The sequence below is a fragment of the Sturnira hondurensis genome, unplaced genomic scaffold (assembly GCF_014824575.4).
Source record: "Sturnira hondurensis isolate 20B ecotype Veracruz unplaced genomic scaffold, ASM1482457v3 Scaffold0014099, whole genome shotgun sequence".
Taxonomy (NCBI): domain Eukaryota; kingdom Metazoa; phylum Chordata; class Mammalia; order Chiroptera; family Phyllostomidae; genus Sturnira; species Sturnira hondurensis.
In genome coordinates this window covers 1,462,468-1,484,753 of record NW_028086730.1, presented here as the reverse complement: position 1 = coordinate 1,484,753, position 22,286 = coordinate 1,462,468, and the positions used below count along the sequence as shown (strand labels likewise).

The 22,286-nt window shown below is 65.0% G+C and overlaps 1 protein-coding gene across 6 annotated transcripts in view; it reads left to right on the top strand.

Annotated features, from left to right (window-relative positions):
- SHANK2 (SH3 and multiple ankyrin repeat domains 2) overlaps positions 1-22,286 on the top strand; it is a 285,739-nt gene that overhangs the window by 257,647 nt on the left and 5,806 nt on the right. For 2 of the 6 annotated variants that reach the window (XM_037062590.1, XM_037062595.1), the window contains 8 exons: positions 2,195-2,330; positions 3,417-3,497; positions 3,694-3,702; positions 5,026-5,046; positions 10,313-10,443; positions 10,836-10,947; positions 11,681-11,701; positions 13,101-15,513. In XM_037062590.1, coding sequence (XP_036918485.1) covers positions 2,195-2,330; positions 3,417-3,497; positions 3,694-3,702; positions 5,026-5,046; positions 10,313-10,443; positions 10,836-10,947; positions 11,681-11,701; positions 13,101-15,513 — 2,924 coding nt within the window. The remainder of the gene's footprint in view (positions 1-2,194; positions 2,331-3,416; positions 3,498-3,693; positions 3,703-5,025; positions 5,047-10,312; positions 10,444-10,835; positions 10,948-11,680; positions 11,702-13,100; positions 15,514-22,286) is intronic. The other 4 variants (XM_037062592.1, XM_037062594.1, XM_037062591.1 and 1 more) reach the window with 4 other exon arrangements.

Here is a 22,286-nt window from a genome sequence, read left to right as displayed (position 1 = left end):
GGGGAGTGTGCAGGGGAGGGCCTGCCTTTCCACTCTTCACAGAAGCTCCCCAAGCCGGGCTGGCCGCTGGCCCGGGTCCCACCCTCCCAGTCACAGCGTGCACGGGACAGCGCGTGGGGTGCACCGCAGGTGCCCTTACAGCTGACCGGACCTGCGAGCGGTTTCTGTCCGCTGCAAGACTGGAGTCCCGGGAGCCTCGGGACTTGGCCCCTACAGACGAGGGGCGAGAGATCGAGGCCCACAGCCTCCTGGTGGCGGCGTGCCGTGCCCGCCTCGCAGGCCCAAGTTCTCTGAGGGACACTAGCCCCCAGGAGCGATCAAAATGCTGACCTATGCATCTCAGGAAACAGCGAGCATTTCGGCTTGTCGGCCTCAGGCATCTGGCACCACACAAGTAACCTCGGGTGGCATCTCCGCCGCCCCCATCGTGGCAGGGTGCTCACCTGCGCCTGGGGAGCAGGCGAGCCCAGGACACCCCACACGGCCCACAGTTCTGTGTGGGGCATCTCTCGCTTTGGGGGAAGGACTCCATCCAGGCTTATTTACACTGCCAAGCAGGGTGTGAATTTAAGACAGGTGCAGCTGAAGGATAGGGAAGAGGAGCATGGGGCCCACGGTCAGCGTGGGCCCTGTGGCAGGCCACGGCTCGGGGAGGAGAGGCTGCTGGGAGCGGGGCTCCCCGCTGTGTGCGTCCAGCCAGAAGGAACCTATGGGAGCCAGCTGACGTGAGGCACCCAAGGCACCTAGGTGCTCCCGGCAGGTGGAGGAAGGCTGGGGTGTGACCCCTGCCCCTGGACCCCATCCTGCAGGGCACCCCTCTTCCTTTGGGCTCCCTTGGCCCTTAGGAGAAGGGAGGCAGGACTGGAGTCCAGAGACCTCAGGGACACCTGAATCCAGTGGCAGAAATGGGGCCCCCTAAAAGCCAGTGTCTCCTTGGGGAGTGCAGTGGCCACATTCCCATGCCCAGTGGGAGCGCCTGCCTGTCCTGTGGCCCCCACGTCTGCCAGGCACCCGCAGCCAGAGCTGCTTGGCTCAGACGCTGGGAGGGCTGCTGGTCCCTCTGGCCCCTCGTCTGTCCTCAGGAACTGTGACTCCATCCCGACCTCACCCTCCCCCCTCTCAGCTCCACTGCCCAGCATCCAGGGCAGGGACGCTGCCCTGTCTGCTCTGCCCCAACCCCTGAGACCCCCCGCTGCCCGCCAGTCTCTCCTGAAACAGACCCCGTCTACTGTCATCGGTGTGAGCAGCTGGCCACCTAGTGCTTGTCACGGGGGCCGGTGAGCCATGTGTGAGGTTGCGACAGCCCCTGAGCCTTGTTCGCTTCTGCCCACGGCCACACTGCATGGGAGAGGCTTCCGGGGGACTCCCAGCAGGAGAAGGAGTTAGGGCAAAACAGGGACGGGCCATCACCAGGGCTGGCAGGGCTGCCACCATGTCGCATCTGTCCCCCTACACTGCACCAAGGCACAGCTGGGAGTCCCCACGCCTGCCGCCCCACCCTGTCTGACCTCACCACCCAGGTGCAGTGACTGCTGTGGTTCGAGTCTAGCTGCCTGCCTGCTGGACGCCCCTCAAGTCCGGTTCTGCTCGCGCAACCGGCTCTGAAAGGGGCCGAGAACAGCCAGTGCCGCAGCAGCCCACCTGGGAGAGGCACTGTGGGGGGCCCCCCCGAGGTGCCCAGGCAGGGCCGTGAGCAGGCTAGGGGGGCCCCAGCTGCTGGGCGACTAGCCCGCGCAGCTCCATGGGGGCAGAGGAGGAAGGTGGCTGGAGGACGTGGGCGGTGTGCGCGTGTGACGTGTGCTCCCCGAGCACGTGCAAAGCAATGAGGTCTCCTCGTTTGCGTCTCCTCCTAACCAGGGCAACGCAAAACGAGGCGTGGTGGCCCTGCACAGCTCACGCTGGTGGCCAGGAACCCACTCCGGGCCTGCCCCAGTGGGCGCCTGCGTGTGTACATCAAAAAGAGCCCTGCCAGCATGGGCTCCAGGGCAGTGCCGGGCCACGGGAAGCCCGCCCTCGCAGCTCCCCGGACACCCAGCCCCAGGGGTGCTGCCGGCCCCAGTGCCTGCCCCGGGGTCCCCAGGGCGCCTGTAGTTCTCAAACCACTCGAGCTCAGGGCGTCTGCCTGACTTTGCCCCTGTGGGTGGGGCCCCGCCCTGGGGTTTCCTTCCTCACAGCGGCCCTCTTCTGCCCGCAGGTTAACAGTGAGAACGTGGTGAAGGTTGGTCACCGGCAGGTGGTGACCATGATCCGCCAGGGCGGGAACCACCTAGTCCTCAAGGTGGTCACGGTAACCAGGAGTCTCGACCCCGACGACACTGCCAGGAAGAAAGGTGGGTGCCCCTCGATGCCCCGCCCCTGCGCTCCTCCGCCCGTGGGAGAGGTGGGCCCTGTCGGGTGGTCCCCATCTCCTCCCTGGGAGGCCCAGACCCCCACCCCAAGGTCAGGCAAAGGAGGGGAGGGAGCTTAGGAGATGATCCCGGAGCCCGCTTTGGGGGCAGAGGTGGCCTAGGGTGAGAGCTATGCTTGGTGGACAGGGGCCCGTCCCACCCAACTGTCCACCACCCCACAGTGGGCAGAGCCTGCTGGCCCCCCACAGGGATGTGGGGTCACCCTCCTTCCAGAGACAGGCCACAGCTGGGGGTGACTGGGGCGCAGTGAGGCGTGCAGAGGGGAACCGAAGGCAGGCCAGATACACCCCAGGTCTCCTTGGCAGGGAAGGAGCTGGGGTAGCACATGGGGTCCTTCCAGTCCCTCTGCGTTTCCCAAGAGCAGGGTGCACCCCTCCCACCTACCCCACCAAGCACCCCCAGGCAGGACTCAGGAGTGAGAACAAGCAGCACATCACGGGGGGGGCGGGGGGGGGGGAGGCTGCCAGGAGGAGGCAGTAGTGACCCGTGGGCAGGGAGCCTGCAGCCCCAGGGGAGAGGGGAGGAGGCTGGGGCACACATGGCAGGCCCACCTCTGTGCTGTGATGGGGGTGGGGGGATAAAGGACATCCCCGCCCTGTGGAGGGCTTTGAGGTGGCCTGGCAGGTAGCTGCCAAGGGCCACACGGGCTGCTGGAACCACCAGCGTCTCTGCCATCCCAGCCAGGCCCACACAGACTGGGGGCAGGCTCAGTGCAGAGGGCTGGGGGCCTCCCGAGAGGGCCTGTGCTGGTGCGTCTGTGCTGTGCACGTGGTCCCGACTCATCGGGGCCCCTGTGAAGCCCACAGACACCCCCAGCCCCAGGACTCCACGAGGGCAGGGTGACCTTCCCCAGCCTAGGAGGAAGTAGGTGGAGTGGCCCTCACTTAGCCTTTCAGGCAGAAAACCAAAGGCTCCAGGCAGCCTTCCTGGTTGGTGGTTCCAGAAGGCGGGGTGACCGGGGTGACCAGGATGGGTCTCAGGCCTGGTTTCTGCTGTCTGCCCCTCCAGCGCCCCCGCCCCCGAAGCGCGCTCCGACCACAGCCCTCACGCTGCGCTCCAAGTCCATGACCTCGGAGCTGGAGGAGCTTGGTGAGTCTCCCGCACTGCCCGCCCCAGCATGCGCCTCCGGAAGCCTCCGCGAAGCCCCCGCCCTGCATGGCCCTGGGCTTGCTGGCTGGCCTCTCCCAGGCACCTGCTGGCTTTGGATGGGGTTACTGGTTCTGCCCCTTCCTCTCCTTGGTTCATCTAACACTGTTCTGTTTTGAATTTCCGGGCCTCTCACTAGTGGATAAAGGTAAGCTTCCCCATGGTGTCCCCCACACAGCTCCCCTGCTGGCCAGGGTGGCCCCGAAACGCCTGGAGGCCCTGTGTGGTGGCTCAGACCAGCAAGCTCTGCCCTGGGGTCTGATGCAGGTGGCGGTGGGCGTGGCCACACTGGTGGGCTGCTCCCAGGGTGAGGGAAATGCTGGCACCCTCACCCTCCCAGATTTCCGACCAGCAGAGCGGGGCTCCAGCCCTCAGACCCCTTTGTGCAGGCCAGCAAGGCGCACAGAGCAGCATGTCCCTGGGTCCGGTGGGCCACACTGGCCGCTGAGAGAGGGTGGTCCTGGAGCCGCCGGCGAGAGTCCCGGGAGGCGGGTTGTGAGTCGTCCTGAGGGTTGCCAGGCAGCCCAGGGGCGCCTTCTCGAGGCAGGGAGGGTGGGCAGAGGTGCTGGCGTGGATGGCTGGTTGGGCAGGGAGGGGTGAGCACCTGTGAGGACAAAAGCAAGCCCTGTGCCCAGCACCCCCCAGCCCCTGCAAGCCCAGCTGGACAGGGACTTCAACCGGCCGTTGCTCCCACCTGGCCGCAGCCTTCACAGGACATTGGTCCCTCTCCCCCCAGCCCCACCCCCACCCCAGAATGCATGGGCAGTTCCTCCTGGTGGCTCCCCTGGGAAGGGTCTCCCTCTCTCCTTCCACAGGGGGCACACACCATCCTCCTAGTCCCCGGCTGCAACCCCCACCAGTGTCCCTCATGGCCGCCGTGTCCCCAGTCTTCCAGGAAAGAGCACCCCTGCTGGGCACCACCCACCCCACGCAGATCCAGCAGCTCCTCCTCCTTCTGGCCCATCCTGGACCCCACCCTCACCTACACGGGACTCGCCGGGGTTTTCCCCCTGGGGTAGTGCCCAGTGGGGCTGACGTGAATGACTGCCTGCTCCTCTAAAGGGGGTGGCCCACGCCCACCAGCTCCTGAGGGCTGGAGACGGGTGCGCCCAAGGGGGACCACCAGTAGGCAGCCTACCTTCCACGGGCCTGCGGCGGTCCCCAGAGCCCTTGGCCGTCTCCCCATGCGGGACTTCGGGTGCCCCGAGGCATTGGGAACCGCCCCAGCTCGCACTGGCCCTAGGGTGGCTGGAAGTCCGTGGGGTGGGTGCTGGGAGAGGTGTCGCTGGGCAGGGAAGGAAGCCAGTATCTCAGGGTCACCAGTGGGGCCGGGTGGCAGGTTCCTTGGGAAACGCTCTCCAGATGCCCAGCCCGCCTGTGTCCGGGCCCCTGAGCTGCAGGCCAGCCAGCCGGGTGGGGTGGGTCAGCCGGCACTGCCGCGGGGGACTCACGCTCCCTCTCTGTTTGCAAGCCTCCGTCCGGAAGAAGAAGGGTAAGGGGACAGCTACTGTCTGTTTCCAGCCCCTGCCCACACTCCCTGTGGAAGGAAACCCTCTGTGGCCGTTGGCGTGGCGTCTCGAGTGTGCAGTGGCCTCCTCATGTCTCTCCCTGTGCCAGCCCCTGCAGGGGTCCAGCTCCGGGACACGTCCCCTTTCAGTCTGTTCCGTCTGCTTCGCTTGTCCCGTCTGTGGCCCCATCATGGTCTGCACCCCTCCCCGAGCTGTGTCCGCATTGTCAAGGCTGAGGCCTGGGGCCCCCATTCAGCTGTCAGGGCTGGGCCCGCTCTGTGGGTCAGGGTGCAGGCACGCAGAGCCCTGGTCCGTAGACGGAGGGCTGGACCTGACCGCCAGTCCCCTTTGCCGTGGGTGGGAGGACATGAGCCCCAGGTGCACCCCGACAGCAGGGGGGACCCTACTCCCCCACCGTGGGCACAGACACCAAGGCACAGGGAAACCAGGGGAGGTGGGTCTTGGGCCCTGCAAGGCGGCACCTGGGGGCAGGGATGTGGGTCCCGCACCGCCGAAGTGGGAGCACCTCCTCCCCCCAGCCAGGTCTCCTGAGGTACTGGACCACTCCACCTGTCCAGGCACATCCCTGGGCTTCCGACCCCCAGGGGCTCCCTGGGAAGCTCCCAGTGGGTTTTCTGGGGCTGGCTGGTGTCAACCAGGCGGTGGAGGCCCAGGGCACAGAAAGCGCCCCGGGCCTGATGTCTCTCTGAAGGCCCCTCAGCCCACCACCCCACACTGAAGGGTGCCCCACCGCGGGATCCCAGAAACCCGTGGGATCCCGTCACGTCAACAGAACTGACCCAGAAAGCCTGTTGCCAGACTTCAGGGGAGTCCAGCCTTTGCCCCCAGGCCCCTCTCTGCAACCAGACACCCAGACTGCAGCAGACGAAGACAGAGGTCATGGGCCACAGGGCCTGCCTGGGCACAGGGCACACTCTGCAGGAGACAGGCAGCGCTGAGGGCAGAGACCCACCTGCCTTTGAATGGCGAAGAAAACGGCACAGACTGGCTGTCAAATGCACCCTCCCTGGACTCCCTGACCCCATCTCGACCTGGAGGCGAGTTCATGGGCAAGAAGACACCAAAGGGCCCAGCAGTGTGGCCCAACCAGCTCCTCTGGGGACACACAGTGGGGTGCCAGTGCCCCCAGCCTGCAGTCGGGGTGCAGTGCACTCTCCCGGCCATCACACCGCCTCCCCACCTCCCCGGAGGGTTGGCTGACCCCCAGAGGCCTCGTCACGCTGCAGAAAGGCCATGTGGAGGAGGAGAGAAGCAGGCCTTTATGGGCGTTCTGGTCTAACAGTGTCCCCCAGATCCGTGCCCACCTAGAACACGTGAAAGGGACACTGTTGGCAAAGGAGACCTTTGCAGGTTGGACCCTGAACAATGACACTTGTCCTTACAAGAGAAAGAGGGGGACAGTCACGCAGAGGAGGACACACACAGGCCACATGAAGACGGAGGCAGAGGCTGGCAGGGGACGAGGCCACAGCCCAGCACCACCCGGAGCCCCCGGAGCTGAGAGAGGCCAGAGGACCCTCCCCGGGAACCTCTGGAAGGAGCTGACCTCACAGCAGCCAGGTTCGGCGTCCGGCCCCCAGGCCATGCGAGGAGCAGCTGGTGTGGCCTCGAGCCCTCCAGTGAGCGACACATTGTCTCCGAGGTTCCAGGGAACCGAGGCGGCAGCTCGACAGCCTGCTCCATGAGCCAGCAAGTGACCAGGACCCCTGAGGTTTGGTTCCCTGGCCTCTCCAACCCCCTCATTTCGACCTCCAGTGACCCCGCTCTGGTCCCCGGGCCTGAGCTCTCTGAGGGGGAACAGGCCCCCGTGACACCACCCTAGTCTAGCCCCAGCCCTGGGAAGGCACCAGCTCCCACCCCCTGGTTGACCGCAGGAGGGAGGCCTGCAGGCGGCAGAGGCGCCTCCCACCCGTGCGGCCGCTGCTGACACCTGGTGCTGCGGACGGGAAACCTGCTCCACACCCCTCACTGGACTGGCATCGGCGCAGAGCTCGGTTTCTGCCGAAGCAGGGCTCTCGACACATCGGGGACCTGGCGTGGATGTCGGCCCAGGGGGCAAGCCCACAGGCTGGGGGACTCTGGCGACGGGAGGGCCACCCCCGTGGCTCTGGCTCCGGCTCCCAGTGGTGTGTGACCCAGGCCTGCTGGACATCCATCCATCTGCCCAAGAGGACGCTGGCCCCAGGCCAGGAAGCCTGAGACTGGTGGACAGCGGACAGTCTGCCCTCTAGGTGCTGGCTGCTTGTGGGCAGGCCCGAGCGCTCACCACCCACTGTCAGGGGTGTGGGTCTACGTCTGTCTGCGGGGCCGCTCCCACTTTAAGGCACAGTGATCCTCACGCCAGGCGAGACGTGGAACCCCCAGGCCCACTGCTTCCTCAACAGCTCAGTGTTCCAGGAAACTGCCTCTCAGAGGCGGGGCTGAGCAGACAGTCGGCCAGGCCCTGGGGCAAAGTGACTGTCACGGTGCAGGCATGGGGCCCTGCTGTCACCCCACAAAAAGAACCTCGGGGCCCTGGTGCGCTCCGTTCATGAGGGCACTGGGGGTGGGGTGGGCCAGGGTACGAACCAAAGACAAGGGTGTCCACGTTCAAGGGAACCTGGCACCAGGGACACACCTTCAGCTGCTCCCCAAACCCAGTCCTTGCTCTTCTGCCCGTGGGCCTGGGATTCTGAGGGGAGCCCTAGGGCCGCGCCGCCCCCCCAGGGCCCGCACGCTGGCAGCGGCCACAGCTTGGGCCCAACCCACCTGCCCAGCATTTCCACCTGCAGGACCGTAAGCGTCCCCAGGTTGCTCTCCCTGCAAGTGCGAGCCACCCCCACCCAGGGCTAGGTTCCGGTTAGGACGAGAGGCGGGACGAAGGCCATTCCATTAGAGCTTCCACCTGGGGCAGGGCAGCGTGATTACCCACAATGCCTTTCCCTCACCTGGGTACTCCTGTGGTCCCAGGTGTATTTTTGGGGGTGCCTGCCACGTTCTCTGGGGCCCCACATCACAGTGTGCTGTCTGCTCATTCCAGGCGTGAGGAGATTCCAGGTAGTTCTCCAGGGTGCTGGGCATGGACCCTGGGTAAGCTGGGGACGTGCAAGCCGGCCCCTTCTGCTGGGGGAGGTTTAACACCAGAGGCACAGGCTCCGGAGGCCCAGTGGGGAGCGAGCACCTCGCTGAGACCTGGCTGGCTCCACTCTGGGACGGGATGGCTCCCATGCCGGTCCCTTGCCCGGTGCTGGAGACCCGACTCCCCGTCCTGGTCAGAAAAACAGCCTGCACTCTGCTGAAGCAAGACCGCCAGCCACAGAGCAGGTCCCGGCTTCCAGATGTCCTGCTGGCTTACCAAGCAGCTGACCCAGGTGCCACCGAGCCACTGCTGTGAGGGGCCCTGGGCCTCAGGGCACTGAGGGGTGCGATGCTTGCCGCCTGGGCAGGCTAGGGTAGCAGGGAGAGACCTGCTCAGAAACTGGTTAAACCCCAACCGTGGTGGGAATCCCACCTGGATCTGCGAGGAGGTTTCCTGGAGAAAGCAAATTACTGGCAGCGGAGAGCAGCGCGTATCCAGCTGGGTGGTGGGCACAAAGGGAAGGACCTGGGAAGGGAGGCCAGCAGGCCAGGAGGGTGTGGGGGCGGGACTACAGGTGAGGCCTGGATGCTCGGCATGTGGGGAGGAGGGGAGAGGAGGCTGGGGTTGTCCCCATAAGCCCCCCACCCAGAGGGGCAACCATGAGGGGGAGGAAATACCCCCCGAGGAGACAGCAAGCAGCTGATGGAGCTGTGGGCCCCAAAGCCCCAGGAAGAGCTGGGGAGGGGGAGGGGAGGAGGTGGAGCCTCAGGCCGCCCCTGGTTCTCAGGCTCTGTCCGTGGAGGTTGTGGGGACTGCATCCCCCTTCCTCTCCCTTTAATACCCCCTCAAAGTGCAAATTGCACTGTCAGACCCTGGGCCCACAAGAGCAGGGTGGCAAAGCCAGCCCTTGGGCCTTAGGTCACTGACCCCTGGTCAGAACGCAGCCTGGCGTCAGGCTGTGTTAGGGGTGAGCCAGGAAAGGGCCCCTGCAGATGTCGTGGGCCTGCCTGCCGGGCCCTGTGAGGAGGCGGGTGGCTGTGGTGGGTGCCTATATGTCCCCCAGCCGGCATACTCCCTTCCTCTCCAAGTCCATCTGACTGGGGCCTCTGGTCTGGGAATTCTACGGGGTTCATCCAGAGGGTTTTAAGTGGCTGTCACGGTCCCTAAAAAACAACTCGGCGTCTCTCACACCGGCCTCACAGCTGGGGATCCAGGACTCACTGGCCTGAGCTTTGCAGGGGTCACCAGATTCCAGGGTGGGTCAGGGCTGCCCTGGAAAATTCTCAGGCTAGAGGACAGAGTGGCCTGGAGGGGAGTGAGCGCTGGACCTTGAGAGGTCCAGACAGGCCCTTCACACCAGGCCCCGCCCCCCCAGCTCCCGCTAACCAGGCAGCACCTGACGGGAGGCAGGGGGGGGCGGGGGGGAGGGGGTGCTGGCGCTCTCACTCTGCCGGCCTGCCCCAGGCTCCTGCGTGTGAAGGGCCCTCATCAGGCTCCGGTGCCTGGAGCCCCGTGAGCAACTGCTCCATCCAGGGCCCGAGGGTAGTTGTAGGGTGCCTTTCAGTTTTCAAACAAATTCAGTGTTTTCTATTTCAAACCCCTGGTTTTGTTTGTCACAAGCAAATGAGAACACTCCACTCCTGGGGAGAAATGGGGACCTCCTCCACCACACGGGCTCGGGCCTTGGACGAGGTCCTCAGCTGGCCACTGGCTTCCTGTCACCCACACTGAGCAGGTGGCCTCCAGCTGTGGGTGTTGGGTCCTTAGGTCCTGGCAACTGTGTTCGGTCACAAAGGAACGACACTTCTGAGCCCTGGCTCAGCTGACACTGTCAGCAATGACCCCAGGGACAGGAAGAAAGGGATGGCTCGGCCTCCAGGGTGGTCCGGGCCTCGCTGGCTGAAAGTCTCCTCCCCGCCTGTCCACCTGCGCCCCTGCCCCCAGGCTAAGGGCTGGGGGGCCGCATGGCCCAGGGCATGCACGCAGCAGAGAGGGGCACTGCGCGCTCCGCACGGCCAGTCGGGCCCCTGCTTGCATGGGTCTGGAGGTGGGGCGGTTAAACTCCCTCAAAATGCACAAGGCACTTGGTCCCTTTGCTGAGCCCACCCCCCACGAGGTTGCAGGGGCCCTAGTCACTGACACCTCCGCCCACCATCGTGTTCACGCTGCAGATAAACCGGATGAGATCGTTCCCGCCACCAAGCCATCCCGAGCTTCGGAGAACGTGGCCGCAGAGTCCCGGGTGGCCACCATCAAGCAGCGGCCCACGAGCCGGTGCTTCCCATCCGTCTCCGACATGAATGTGAGTGGCTGTTCTGGGCACCAGGGAGCGGGCAGGTCTCCAGGGAGCTGGTACCATGGGCACTGCTCCCACAGTAGTGGGGCTCAGTGAGCAGGGTGACAGCCATCCCTCGTTTCCGATCACCCTCCCCACACTGCCCAGACATGGAGCCCAAACCTGGACCCCGCACGAGGAGGACACGCCTCCCCGAGGTCTCAAGCCACAGCTGCCCTCTGGGGCCAGGAGCACCAACTGGTAGTTGGGCCTCAGCTGGACACTTAGGTGCACCCAAAAGCAACCTGGGAAGCCACATGACAGGCACCCACGGCCCAGGGCTCCCATGTCGCCCCCTGGGCCCGGGTGCTGTGGGGGGCCAGGCCAGGCACACCTCACCAGGGCCCTCCGGTTTGCAGTCTACGTACGAACGCCAGGGGATCGCCGTGATGACGCCCACCGTTCCTGGGAGCCCGAAAGGCCCGTTTCTGGGCCTCCCTCGAGGTACGATGCGAAGGCAGAAATCCATAGGTAAGCAGCACGGCCGCACCCACAGAGGCTGCCCTGCGCTCCCGGAGCCCTAGCAGCAGCCTAGTGCCCCCGCCCGCCCGCCCACCATTGGTCAGACACCCAGTCTCACCCGCGGGACACAAGTCCACGGTGGCTGTCGTCACACCACCAGGGGACACGCCCCACGACAGGAGGGAGGCGGTGGGCTGGTGGGGCAGGCCCTGGGTCCCTGCATCCCTTGCCTTGCGGGCCACGCTCTGCAGGGCGAGCTTAAGGGATGCACGTCTGAGGGTGGCTGCCCGGGCTCGTGACTTCCAGTAAGACTGTCCTGTGTGTTGTACACGACTCCTGCCCACTCGCGCTTGTGTCACGCTGGCTCCTACCGACTGGTGCAGGCAGGGGGACCGTGACCCTCAGACAGCCCCTCTGGGAGGCGGCCCAGCACTGTCCCTGCCACCTAAACTCCGAGAGGCCCAGGCCGGCGCCAACGCCAGTGCGCCCTGCGTGCAGGGAGCCGAGTGCAGGCAGCCCTCGGGCGCACAGCTGTGCGTGGGGACATGCCCCCAGCAGTGCTGACGGAGACCCAGCACCCGCGTCCCTAGGTTGAGGCAGGAACCGACACCGGCGATCGCAGAGGCGGCGTCAGCTCCCCGGAAGCGCTCCGTCCCAGTGGCGCGGGGCCGTGCAGAGCAGCATGGGCGCGAGGTGCCCCTGGCTCTGTGCTGGCTAATAACAGTTGATTTCCTCCTGTCAGACAGCAGAATCTTTCTATCAGGTCAGTGCACCCCCCGGTCTGGCCCCTGTCACTTGAATGTACCCAGTTAACTCTGTAAGGCATGTTCTTAAATCGTTACTCCTTGGGCGCGCGACCAGCAGGCCAGCCCCGTGCAGCCGGTGGTCAGTGACGGTCTTTAGCAGCCCGTCTTGGCGGCGCCGAGCGCCGGGGGCCCCCGNGCCCCCCCCCCCCCCCCCCCCGCCAAGGAGTGTGGAATTTGGAACACCCTTATGGAGCGGATGCCTCCACTGGAATTAAGCTACTGTAGTTTCCTGTAGGAGTTCTGCTCTTTGGTTTTGAAGTGACTCGTTCTGCCCTCTCCTTGGAAAACCTGCATGCCCCCACCCTGACACATGTGCCTCTCGTCTGTCGGCGTCCATGTCTGTGTGTGACTTCCTGCTGCCCAGAGTGCGTTCTGTTGACGTTTTCATGGCTGGGACAGTGGGACACACCCTCTGAAAGTCTCATGAGTCAACACCCACCCCCCACCCCCCGTTCAGGGCCAGCAAGGCAGGTGTCCTGCCACACGCCTGCAGCGCACCCGACCATGTTCGACCCCCACGCACTGCTGCAGGTCGAGTCCTGGCACGGGCGGTCTTCAGGCCCACCCGAGAGCCCCGCCCCTGGCTCGCTGTGACGGTGGAAACCATGCANATCCCCCCACCCCCCGTTCAGGGCCAGCAAGGCAGGTGTCCCACCACACGCCTGCAGCGCACCCGACCATGTTCGACCCCCACGCACTGCTGCAGGTCGAGTCCTGGCACGGGCGGTCTTCAGGCCCACCCGAGAGCCCCGCCCCTGGCTCGCTGTGACGGTGGAAACCATGCACCCGCAGCACAGCCCGCGGCATCCTCAGTGGGCCAGTCCCAGGGCTTCCGGGGGGCGGGGCCCTCCCCTCACCAAGCCCTGCGTCCTCCTGAGGCCCAGGCAGCTCCAGCAGCTGTGACAGACGGCAGGACAGGCTCCCACCACGGGGAGGGAGGGCTACACAGCAGCACCCTTCCCACACACCTGTGCCCTCACTTCAGACAGTCCCCAAGACCCTAACAATACCCCCCAGGGCCCGGATCAGCCCTAAAAGGATGGATGCCCCCGACATGCCCTGACACACAGGCGCACACACAGCCCGGAGGATATCCGGTGCCTGGCGCTCAGCTGGCACAGAGAGCACTCGTCAGCAGCACGCACTCCGAGCCTCCCAGCTCCTCCCTCTCCCCTCCTCTCTCCTCTTCGGGCTCTGGGTGGGCCGAGCACCCCCCCCCCCCGGCACTGTGCATCGTGCTGTGCTGTGAGCTGTGTGCGCGCCGCGCTGCCGGGGAGTGTGCAGACCCTCTGCTCGGCCCTGGCCACCACGGGCTGTGTCCCCCGACTGCAGACTAAGCCCACCCTCTGCTTGCAGGGATAACAGAGGAAGAGCGGCAGTTCCTGGCCCCTCCGACACTGAAGTTCACCAGAAGCCTGTCCATGCCGGACACGTCCGAGGACATCCCCCCACCACCACAGTCCGTGCCCCCGTCCCCCCCGCCACCTTCCCCCACCACCTACAACTGCCCCAAGTCCCCGACTCCAAGGGTCTACGGCACGATTAAGCCTGCGTTCAATCAGAATTCTGCCGCCAAGGTGTCACCGGCAGCCCGCTCTGACACGGTGGCCACCATGATGAGGGAGAAGGGGCTGTACTACCGCAGGGAGCTGGACCGCTACTCACTGGACTCCGACGACGTCTACAGCCGGGCCCCCGCCACCCAGGCCACCTTCCGCAGCAAGAGGGGCCAGATGCCAGAGAACCCGTACTCGGAGGTGGGGAGGATTGCCAGCAAGGCTGTGTACGTGCCCGCCAAGCCCGCTCGGCGGAAGGGCATGCTGGTGAAGCAGTCCAACGTGGAAGACAGCCCCGAGAAGACGTGCTCCATCCCCATCCCCACCATCATCGTCAAGGAGCCGTCCACCAGCAGCAGCGGGAAGAGCAGCCAGGGCAGCAGCATGGAGATCGACCCTCAGGCCTCCGAGCAGCCGGGCCAGCTGCGGCCAGATGACAGCCTGACTGTCAGCAGCCCCTTTGCCGCCGCCATCGCCGGGGCCGTGCGTGACCGGGAGAAGCGGCTGGAAGCCAGGAGAAACTCGCCAGCCTTCCTCTCCACGGACCTGGGGGACGAGGACGTGGGTCTGGGGCCGCTGGCCCCCCGGGGGCAGCCCTCCGATTTCCCAGTGGAGGGCAGCTTCGGGGAGGAGGAGGGTGCCGAGCCACTCCCACTGCCCACAATGCCGGGGTCAGTGCCCAGGGAGCCTGAGAGCCGTTTGGCGGGTGGTGGGGAGGCTGTAGCTCAGGGGGAGGCCAGCAGGCCACTGAATTCCATGTCCAAAGCCAAAGGCCCTGAGAGCAGCCCTGCAGTGCCCCCTAAGGGTGGTGGCGCAGCCGGCCCCGAGAACTATGTCCACCCACTCACGGGGAGGCTGCTGGACCCCAGCTCCCCGCTGGCCCTGGCGCTTTCCGCAAGGGACCGAGCCATGAAGGAGTCCCAGCAGGGCCCCAAGGGGGAGGCCCCCAAGGCCGACCTCAACAAGCCTCTCTATATCGATACCAAAATGCGGCCCGGCATGGAGGCAGGCTTCCCCACAGTCACCAGGCAGAACACTCGGGGGCCCCTGAGGCGGCAGGAGACAGAGAACAAGTATGAGAGCGACCTGGGCAAGGATCGGAAGGGTGACGACAGGAAGAACATGCTGATCGACATCGTGGACACGTCGCAGCAGAAGCCAGCTGGCCTGCTGATGGTGCACACTGTGGATGCTGCCCAGCCGGGCGACTTCCTGGAGGAAGAGGACGAGAAAGCCGGGGTGGAAACCAAGCCAGACAACTCGCTGCCCGAGGTGCCAGAAGGTGTTCCTGAAACCGAAGGTGCTTTACAGATCTCCGCTGGCCCCGAGCCCACCGCCGCCACGCCTGGCAGGACTATGGTGGCGGTGGGCTCCATGGAGGAGGCGGTGATCTTGCCATTCCGCATCCCTCCCCCACCTCTGGCTTCCGTGGACCTGGACGAGGACTTCGTTTTTACAGAGCCATTGCCTCCTCCCCTGGAATTCGCCAACAGTTTTGATATCCCCGATGACCGTGCTGCTTCTGTCCCCCCCCTCACAGACTTGGTGAAGCAGAAAAAAAACGACACCTCCCCATCCCCTTCACTGAACTCCAGCCAGCCAACCAATTCTGCAGACAGCAAGAAGCCAGCCAGCCTTTCGAACTGTCTGCCTGCCTCATTCCTGCCGCCCCCTGAGAGCTTCGACACCGTCACAGACTCGGGGATCGAGGAGGCGGACAGCCGGAGCAGCAGCGACCACCACCTCGAGACGACCAGCACTGTCTCCACAGTGTCCAGCATCTCCACCCTGTCCTCTGAAGGGGGCGAGGGCGCGGACACCTGCACCGTCTATGCTGACGGCCAGGCGTTTGTGCCTGACAAGCCCCCGGTACCACCCAAGCCCAAAGTGAAGCCCGTCGTCCACAAAAGCAACGTGCTGTACCAGGACGCCCTGGTGGAAGAGGACGCGGACAGCTTCATCATCCCCCCTCCTGCACCCCCGCCCCCGCCTGGTGGCGTCCCGCCTGGGGCCACGAAAGGGATCCAGCCAAGGACCTCAAAGTTGTGGGGTGATGTCTCAGAGGTCAGAAGCCCGATCCTCTCGGGCCCAAAGGCCAACGTGATCAGTGAATTGAATTCAATCCTGCAGCAAATGAACCGAGAGAAATCAGCCAAGCCAGGGGAAGGACTGGACATGCCCATGGGGACCAAGCCTGCTGGCCTCGCTCCCAGGTAAGTCCCACGGACGGCTCGGACACAGCGCTCCACACCAGGCTCCCCTCAGCCTCATCCCAGCTGTGTGACCAGGAGATGCCCTGGGGAGCGGCCACAGCAGCCGTGAAGAGGGCCCCTCATTCTCCTGGACTCCGGGGCAGCAGAGCGTGGACCCCGCCCCTCTCCGGCAGGATGGGCTCTCTCGGTGCAGACCCGGCATCCGCGGTAGCTGGGCAGAGCCGGCCACCTGGGCTTCCACGGCAAGGCTCTGCTCTCGTTCCTTATCCTGATCTTTGCCAGGACCACCCAAAAGGCCACCCTAGAATCTTGCAGAAACCAAAGCCTTGCTCCACCAAGCTGAGGAAGGGGTGGCTGTGCCAGCGTTGCGGTGGTGGGGAGATATGGCGGGTGGGTGTGAGCACCGGTGCGTGGCTCTTCTCTCCCATTGTTCACAGGGTGGGCAGTGCTGGGTGTGGTTTCCCCAGTGAGTTCAGAGTGGCGGTCCTTCCCCGCCCCCAGCAGCCCGCCCTGCCCCAGCAGGCCAGGTCAGCCGTGCGCGTCTCCTGCAGAGTCTGAGCAAGTGGGGGCTGACTGTGAGGGGTGGTTCCTAAACCCGACCGAAGGCTCCACGGAGGCACCGAGCAGCAGAACAGGCCCCTTGCACCTCTGCTGGTTGCCTCTGGGTCGCCCGCCCCTGGCCCTTCACTGTGACCCCTCCTGGTTCGGCCCTCCGCCCTCCGTCTCCCAGGTGGCAGCGTTCTTCTACTTTCCCCGCAGTGTCCCCACTCGGGTTTCTCCGTGGGGACCAGTGAACTCTGTCTTCACATTCTCGCTGGGCAGGCAGGCAGAGGCCTCAACCAGGGGCCCCTGGGTGCCTTCTGTGTGGAGGTGGAACGGTCCCCCAGGCAGTCCCACTGCCCCTCAGAGGTGTCACCTGGCCAGGCCTCCCCGAGAGAGGCCCCCCCGCCCATCTACCAGGACACCTGCCGCTCACTGGGACGCTGGCGAGAGAGTCCGTAAGTGCCCTGTTTCTGGTGGCTGAGTGGACACCCGCCCCTGCACACGCAGGCAGTCTGAGGTCCCCAGGACCCCTGCAGCCTGGCCCACCCGGCCAGCCTACCCCGTGGGCAGTGACGCTGCCCTTTAGCTGCTGCAACGTGAAAGCACAAGGCACTTCACCTCGAGGGTCTCCGTTTCACAAAACGCTCTCATGGGTGACTAATCCTGGTGATGGGGGGGCACAGGGAGCAGCTGTCAACGACACCGTTTCCAGGGGGTGTGGAGCGAGAGGCCCAGGGGCTGTCCACAGGCACAGCCTCGGGAGGCAGAGCACGGCCCCGGGTGGAGGCTTCCCCACGCTGGCTCCCCTCACGGCAGCATTTGACTGGGAACCATGCCCAGGTGGGCAGCTCTGGGGTGGGGGCGCGCTCCCCTGCGCACTCCCAGTGGGGCTGGGCGCCCCGCCCCCCACCTCCTGTGAATGGCATCCCTGAGTGTCTCTCCCCCCACCCCTCTCCCTAATGGAGAAGCCCCAGGGGTGCACCGTCTCTGCCCCTCTGCGCTCCGAGGTGGGAGGGGCCTTGCAGCAGACGTCCCTGGCAGACCCCTGTCTGATTTCTCTAGAGCAGCCATGGGACCGCCTCTGACTGCTGGCCCAGCACCACCACCCCCCCTCTGTCCTGCTCCCTCTCACCCGGTTCGCTCACAGCAGAGCCCCAGCTGCCTCTGTGGGGCACCCACCAGTGCTGAGCCTCCGGCCGCCTGAACACCCCTGAGCAGGGCCCTGAGCAAAGGTGGTCAGCAGGAAGGCACAGCCCCCCACCTCGAGGCCTGGACACCGTCTCAGGTCCTTCCCCCCGGAGCTCTGGCTGGGGGATAAGCCTGCACAAGCAGCCACCAACCTTATTACCAGGGGCACGCCTGAGGCCAGTGAGGGCAGGGCTGCTCTCCAGCCTTCAGAACTCACCTGCAGCCTGGTTCAGCATCGGGGTCCTCTCTGTTTACCTGGTGGCTGACACCAGGTGGTTTCCAGCACTGCTGAGGGTGCAGAGGCTGCATCCCTTTCTGACCAGCTCTCAGCCAGCGCTGCCCACCGAGGCAGTGCTGGACTAGAAGAGAGGTCCCCAGAGGCCCAGGAACAGACAGGAAGGCCCCTGACTTGAGGCCACACCGGGCACCTGGCTGACGGCCTCAGCAGACAAAGCCCCGAGTGGCCCTGGGCGCAGTCATGAGGCTTCCTGAGCAGGGAGGTGGGGGGGGGGGTGCTGGGCAGAGCTGCCGACTGAGCAGCAACGCAGCTCGCCCTCCTGCCCGGGTGGCTGTGTTCCTTTGGGGAGAGGGGGCACCCACTTGACGTGCCCCTCTCCCACCGGCAAGCCTGGGGCCGCCTCTGGCCTGTGGACAGGGTACTGACCCATCCGGGGAGTGGACGGAGTCCAGACGAGGCCGAGATTGGACGGAGGCACTCCCATGGAGGGAAGGAAGTGAGGTCTTGTCAGGAAAACAGGAGCTGCTTCTGCTCTGTAGCAGGGCAGACTGGCAGACAGGAAGACGTGCCGAAATGCCAGCTCGGGGAGCTCTGACCACCCAGGACGGGGCCCATCTCCCGAGCTGCTCGCCATCGCTTGCTCCCCAGACCGCAGAGCCACAGCTGACCCTGCCCCTTGGAAGCTCCTTCCACCCTCGGGATCTGTCTTAATGACTCTGGGGAGACCGTTTCCAGCTGTGGCCAGAACCAGGCAGCACAGGGAGGAAGGGCGAGTGACTGGGTCCTTGCTGACCTGGGGACACGGGACTGAACTTGAACCATGGGTGAATTTCTGCTGCTGGCAGCGGCCCTCCCCAAGACACTCGATCACACACGCTGACACGAGGGCTAATGACGGAGTCGGTTCTTTCACGCACACTGTTGGCGGCGCTTCCCCACAAGGCCCAGTCTGGGCCCTGCTGAGGCTGGAGCTCCAGGCAGCTCTGGGGAGACCGCTCCGCAGCCGCGGCCCCAGCCTGACTCTCCAGGAGGCCATCCCATCATTGAGGGGGTGTTAAACTAGGCCCACGTGAAGGAGGCTGGGCCCGGGGAAGCACAAGTCTCTGTGCACCACCGGCTGGTTTGCCTTCTCAGCCAAACCCGAGGGGAACCCCTGGGGGTCCCCACCCTGTCAGCTGCTGGCTGGAGGCCTTGCACATGGGGCCTGGCACTCTGCAGGCTCTGGCCCTTCGCTGGGGAGCTCAGAGCCAGGCACGTGCCAGGTGTCAGCAGAGCCCGTCAGGACAGGCCCGGGACAGCACTGCCAGGGCGGCAGGAGCGCCCCTCACCTGCACTGCCCCACACTCTCCAAAGCCCTCCGGCAGCAATCCACAACGCGTGCATGGCTTTCGAAGCCTCAGCAGCGTCGGGCACACGTGATCGTTGTCCCATCTGAGAGCGCGTGACACTCCCCCTAAAGTCACAGAGCTGAGCGGCCCCCCGGGGCCTGGCTGGCCGGGGGAGGCAGAAGCAGGAGGGGTGCTCTGTAGAGGAGGCCCGGGCCTGGGAGCAGCTTCGGTCACTCGTCACTCACCTGACAGAGACTTGCTGGTTGGACCCTGGGCTGAGGCCCAAGGCTCACTGCTGAACAAGAATGCGTGCAAGCCCCCCCCCATGCCCGTGGCACACTGCACTCCTGAGGAGCACGTGGACGATGAATGAATGACAAGACAAACCCTACGTGGGCCAGCGCTGCAAAGGACCAAGGACAGGTGGGGCTGGCCGTGTTCTGAAAAGGGACCGTCCTTCAGTGACACCTGACCTGACCTGGAACCGGGAGGAGCCAGTGGCATAGAAACCCAGGCGCAGGGACTGAGGGGTGCAGGCCCAGGAGCGCCTCCTTGCTGAGGACCCTGGCCTGGCGGGTGTTAGGGCCAGGTTCTGGAGCGCCTGTGGCGTGGGGACTCTGGGCTGCACTCTGCGCGCAGGCCACCACCAAGGGCATCGGCACAGCCTGGCACCGAGATGCCTCAGCCTCCGTCCAGCCGCACTCGAGCAGGCTGCCCCGGGGCTGGGCGCGTGACCAGGGCCGCACTCCAGAGATGAGCCGGGAGCCCCCAGACATGGCAGTCTGCCTGACTTGCCCGCTTCGACGCAACCGAAGGGGCCGCAACCCAGGACACGAGGCGCCGCTGTCAAAGCTGACAGGTGCGTGTTGTGTCCGCATGCCGTGGAAGCTGTAAGCAGCTTCACGCTCCCTATTGGGAGGGACAGAGCAGGGATGGCGAGCCATGGGGTCCCCCTTGGCTCCTCCTGTCCGGGGTGGGGCGGTGTCTGCTGGGCCCCCCAGCAGCCCCTCTGTATCACCTAGCTCTTTCTTCCCAGGGAGTCCGAGCTGACTCAGGAGTGGCTCTCAGCTCAGAGGCACAGGTGGGCATGAGGGAGGAGCTGACCCCACGGGTCCCCGGTCCTGGTGGCCCCAAGATGGTTTGGCCTGCCCAGAGGCTTGGGCACAGGCCAGTCATCAGGAAAGTCACTCTCCTGCCCCCGGGCACCCTCCCGAGGCGCCCCCGCGGGCCAGAGCCACTAGCTGTGCGCCCTCTGTCTGCAGTACAGCCCCGAGGGCCTCTCCCTGTCGAAATACGCTAACTGGGGTATTTGGTTGTTGTCTGACTTCCGTATGGTCCAACTTTCTGTTCTTTGGCTGCGTCTTTGTTCACCAAACCTTTGTTGTATTCAAACTTGGTTGTGGGAGAAGGCACAGTGTTTCCACCTACACTTCCATCTTGGCGGAAGTCCTAACTTGGGTATTTGGGATGTTAAGAAAGTGACCTCTGCCCAGCTGGTCCCAGAGTGCAGACTTCAGAACTGGCTGCTGGGCAAGGCTGCCGCATGGGTTCTGTCACCGCGCCTGTCACTTTGGCTCTGTCGTCTGAGGCACACTGCAACATGCAGGTGGCGTCCAGTGGGGAGCTGCGGAGGGCCAGGCAGATGGCAGCTGGGGGGCCGTCCAGTTCACTTTCTCTGTATCTTCTCGCAGACGGGTGTCTAGGAGGCACTTCCCACCGGCGGCAGCCCTTTATACCTGCTCGTCCAAGCCGTCCACCATGGCCCCCTGAACGCCCGCCACAGCCAGGCCCTGGGGGCTACAAACAGACTGAGCCCCCTTGAGGTGCTCAGAGCCCGTGGCGGCTAGGAGGACTGAGCCACAAACAAAAGCCCAGAGACACAGAACAGGGATGGAGGACATACCGCAGTGCCCGCAGGCCTTAGGCAGACGGGCTGATGACGTAGTACCCCTCCCCGCTGGCGTCTGTTAGTGCCCCACCTCTCGACACGCTGTACAGAGAGTAATTCAGCAAGAGAGCAGTTTGGAAATAAGCCCCTCTTTCGTGCAGGAAAGGTAGGGGCGTGTCCGAGAAGCCCTGCACTCACTGAGGTGCAGGGTCGGACGGGGTAGGCAGGGGAGAGCCTTGTGCTGACGGGTGCACCGCTAGCTCTGCTCCGAGGGGGACAACAAGCTGTTGCGCCGTCATGACTGCATTTGGTCACCGGTCAAGGCCAAATGAGTCTGTACAAGCAAAAGGGAGGCCACCTGAACTGCCCCCCCACACCCCGGCCACCGGGGCACTGATGGGTTGGTAAGGCATCTGTGTGCCAAGAAGCCCTCCGTTTTTGTTTTCACCCTCACGTTTCCACACGCACTAGGTTTGAAAGGCAGGACCAATTGTGCCAATGAACAGAGGGTGTGTGCGTGACTGTGTGTGTCTGTTTGAAATCAGGGCAGCAGGTTCCTGTGTGAGCCACCCAGGAACCCTGGGGTTGCCTAGCAACCTAGCAGTCTTGGCAGCCAGAGGACACAGTGGAGAGCGTCCGTGCAATGAACCAGAGTGAATTGAGCAGCCAAGGCAGAGGGCAGGCCCGCTCTGCTCTGCAGACTCACAACCCTCTCCCCTGGCGACGCTCCCCTGGCCCCGAGCAGCTGCCGGGCTCTTGACACGAGTTACAGAGGGCAAGCAAAGCACCCACACTTTGGGAACCTCTCCCCCCCCCCCCGAGATGTGACACACCCTTCCTGAGCTGCANAAGCACCCACACTTTGGGAACCTCTCCCCCCCCCCCCCGAGGTGTGACACACCCTTCCTGAGCTGCAGACCACAAGGGTGGCTTGGCCCCAGGCGACCCTCACCCCACACGGGTCCCCCGCCTGGGCCGTGCGGGGACTACCTGCCCTGCCTCCCTCCTTGACTGGGAAGGGGCCGGCGGGCAGCTCCTTGGCCAGTGTCTCGTCCACCGAAACAGGCGTCTCTCTAAACTGTACTTAATTTTGCAGTGCTGTCTCAAGCCCTTCCACTCTGTCATTTTCATTTGCTCCCATGACGCGCGTTCACAGAAGAGGGTCATGCTGAACGGAAGTAAGTGCCGAGTGCAGGCGCTCACCTGCCTCTGCTGTGTGCTGCCTCTCCTCGCTGCCCCCCACATCTCTGGGGGCCCCTCTCTGCTGCTAACGACACCCCCGCCCCCAGGCACGGGCGGGCCAGTGCCCCAGCGAGAGTGGCGCTGATGCCTGTCCTCTGGCTCAGAGCTGTTCTCGGCCACGCGCTGTCCATGCTGAGGCTGGTGCCGTCATGCTGAGGGATTGCTGTGCAGGGCCACCATCAGAGAAAGGCCACCCGAGGGTCTCTCCAGGCACTGCTCACCCAAGCAGATGCGCCTTTATAGGGTGTCTGCCCAGTCCCCAAAATCCTCTCTTCTCCACTGGGCCTGGGCCCTGACTGACCACCTCTGGATGGAGCAGGCTTCATTGCCCCCCTGAGCTCCACTG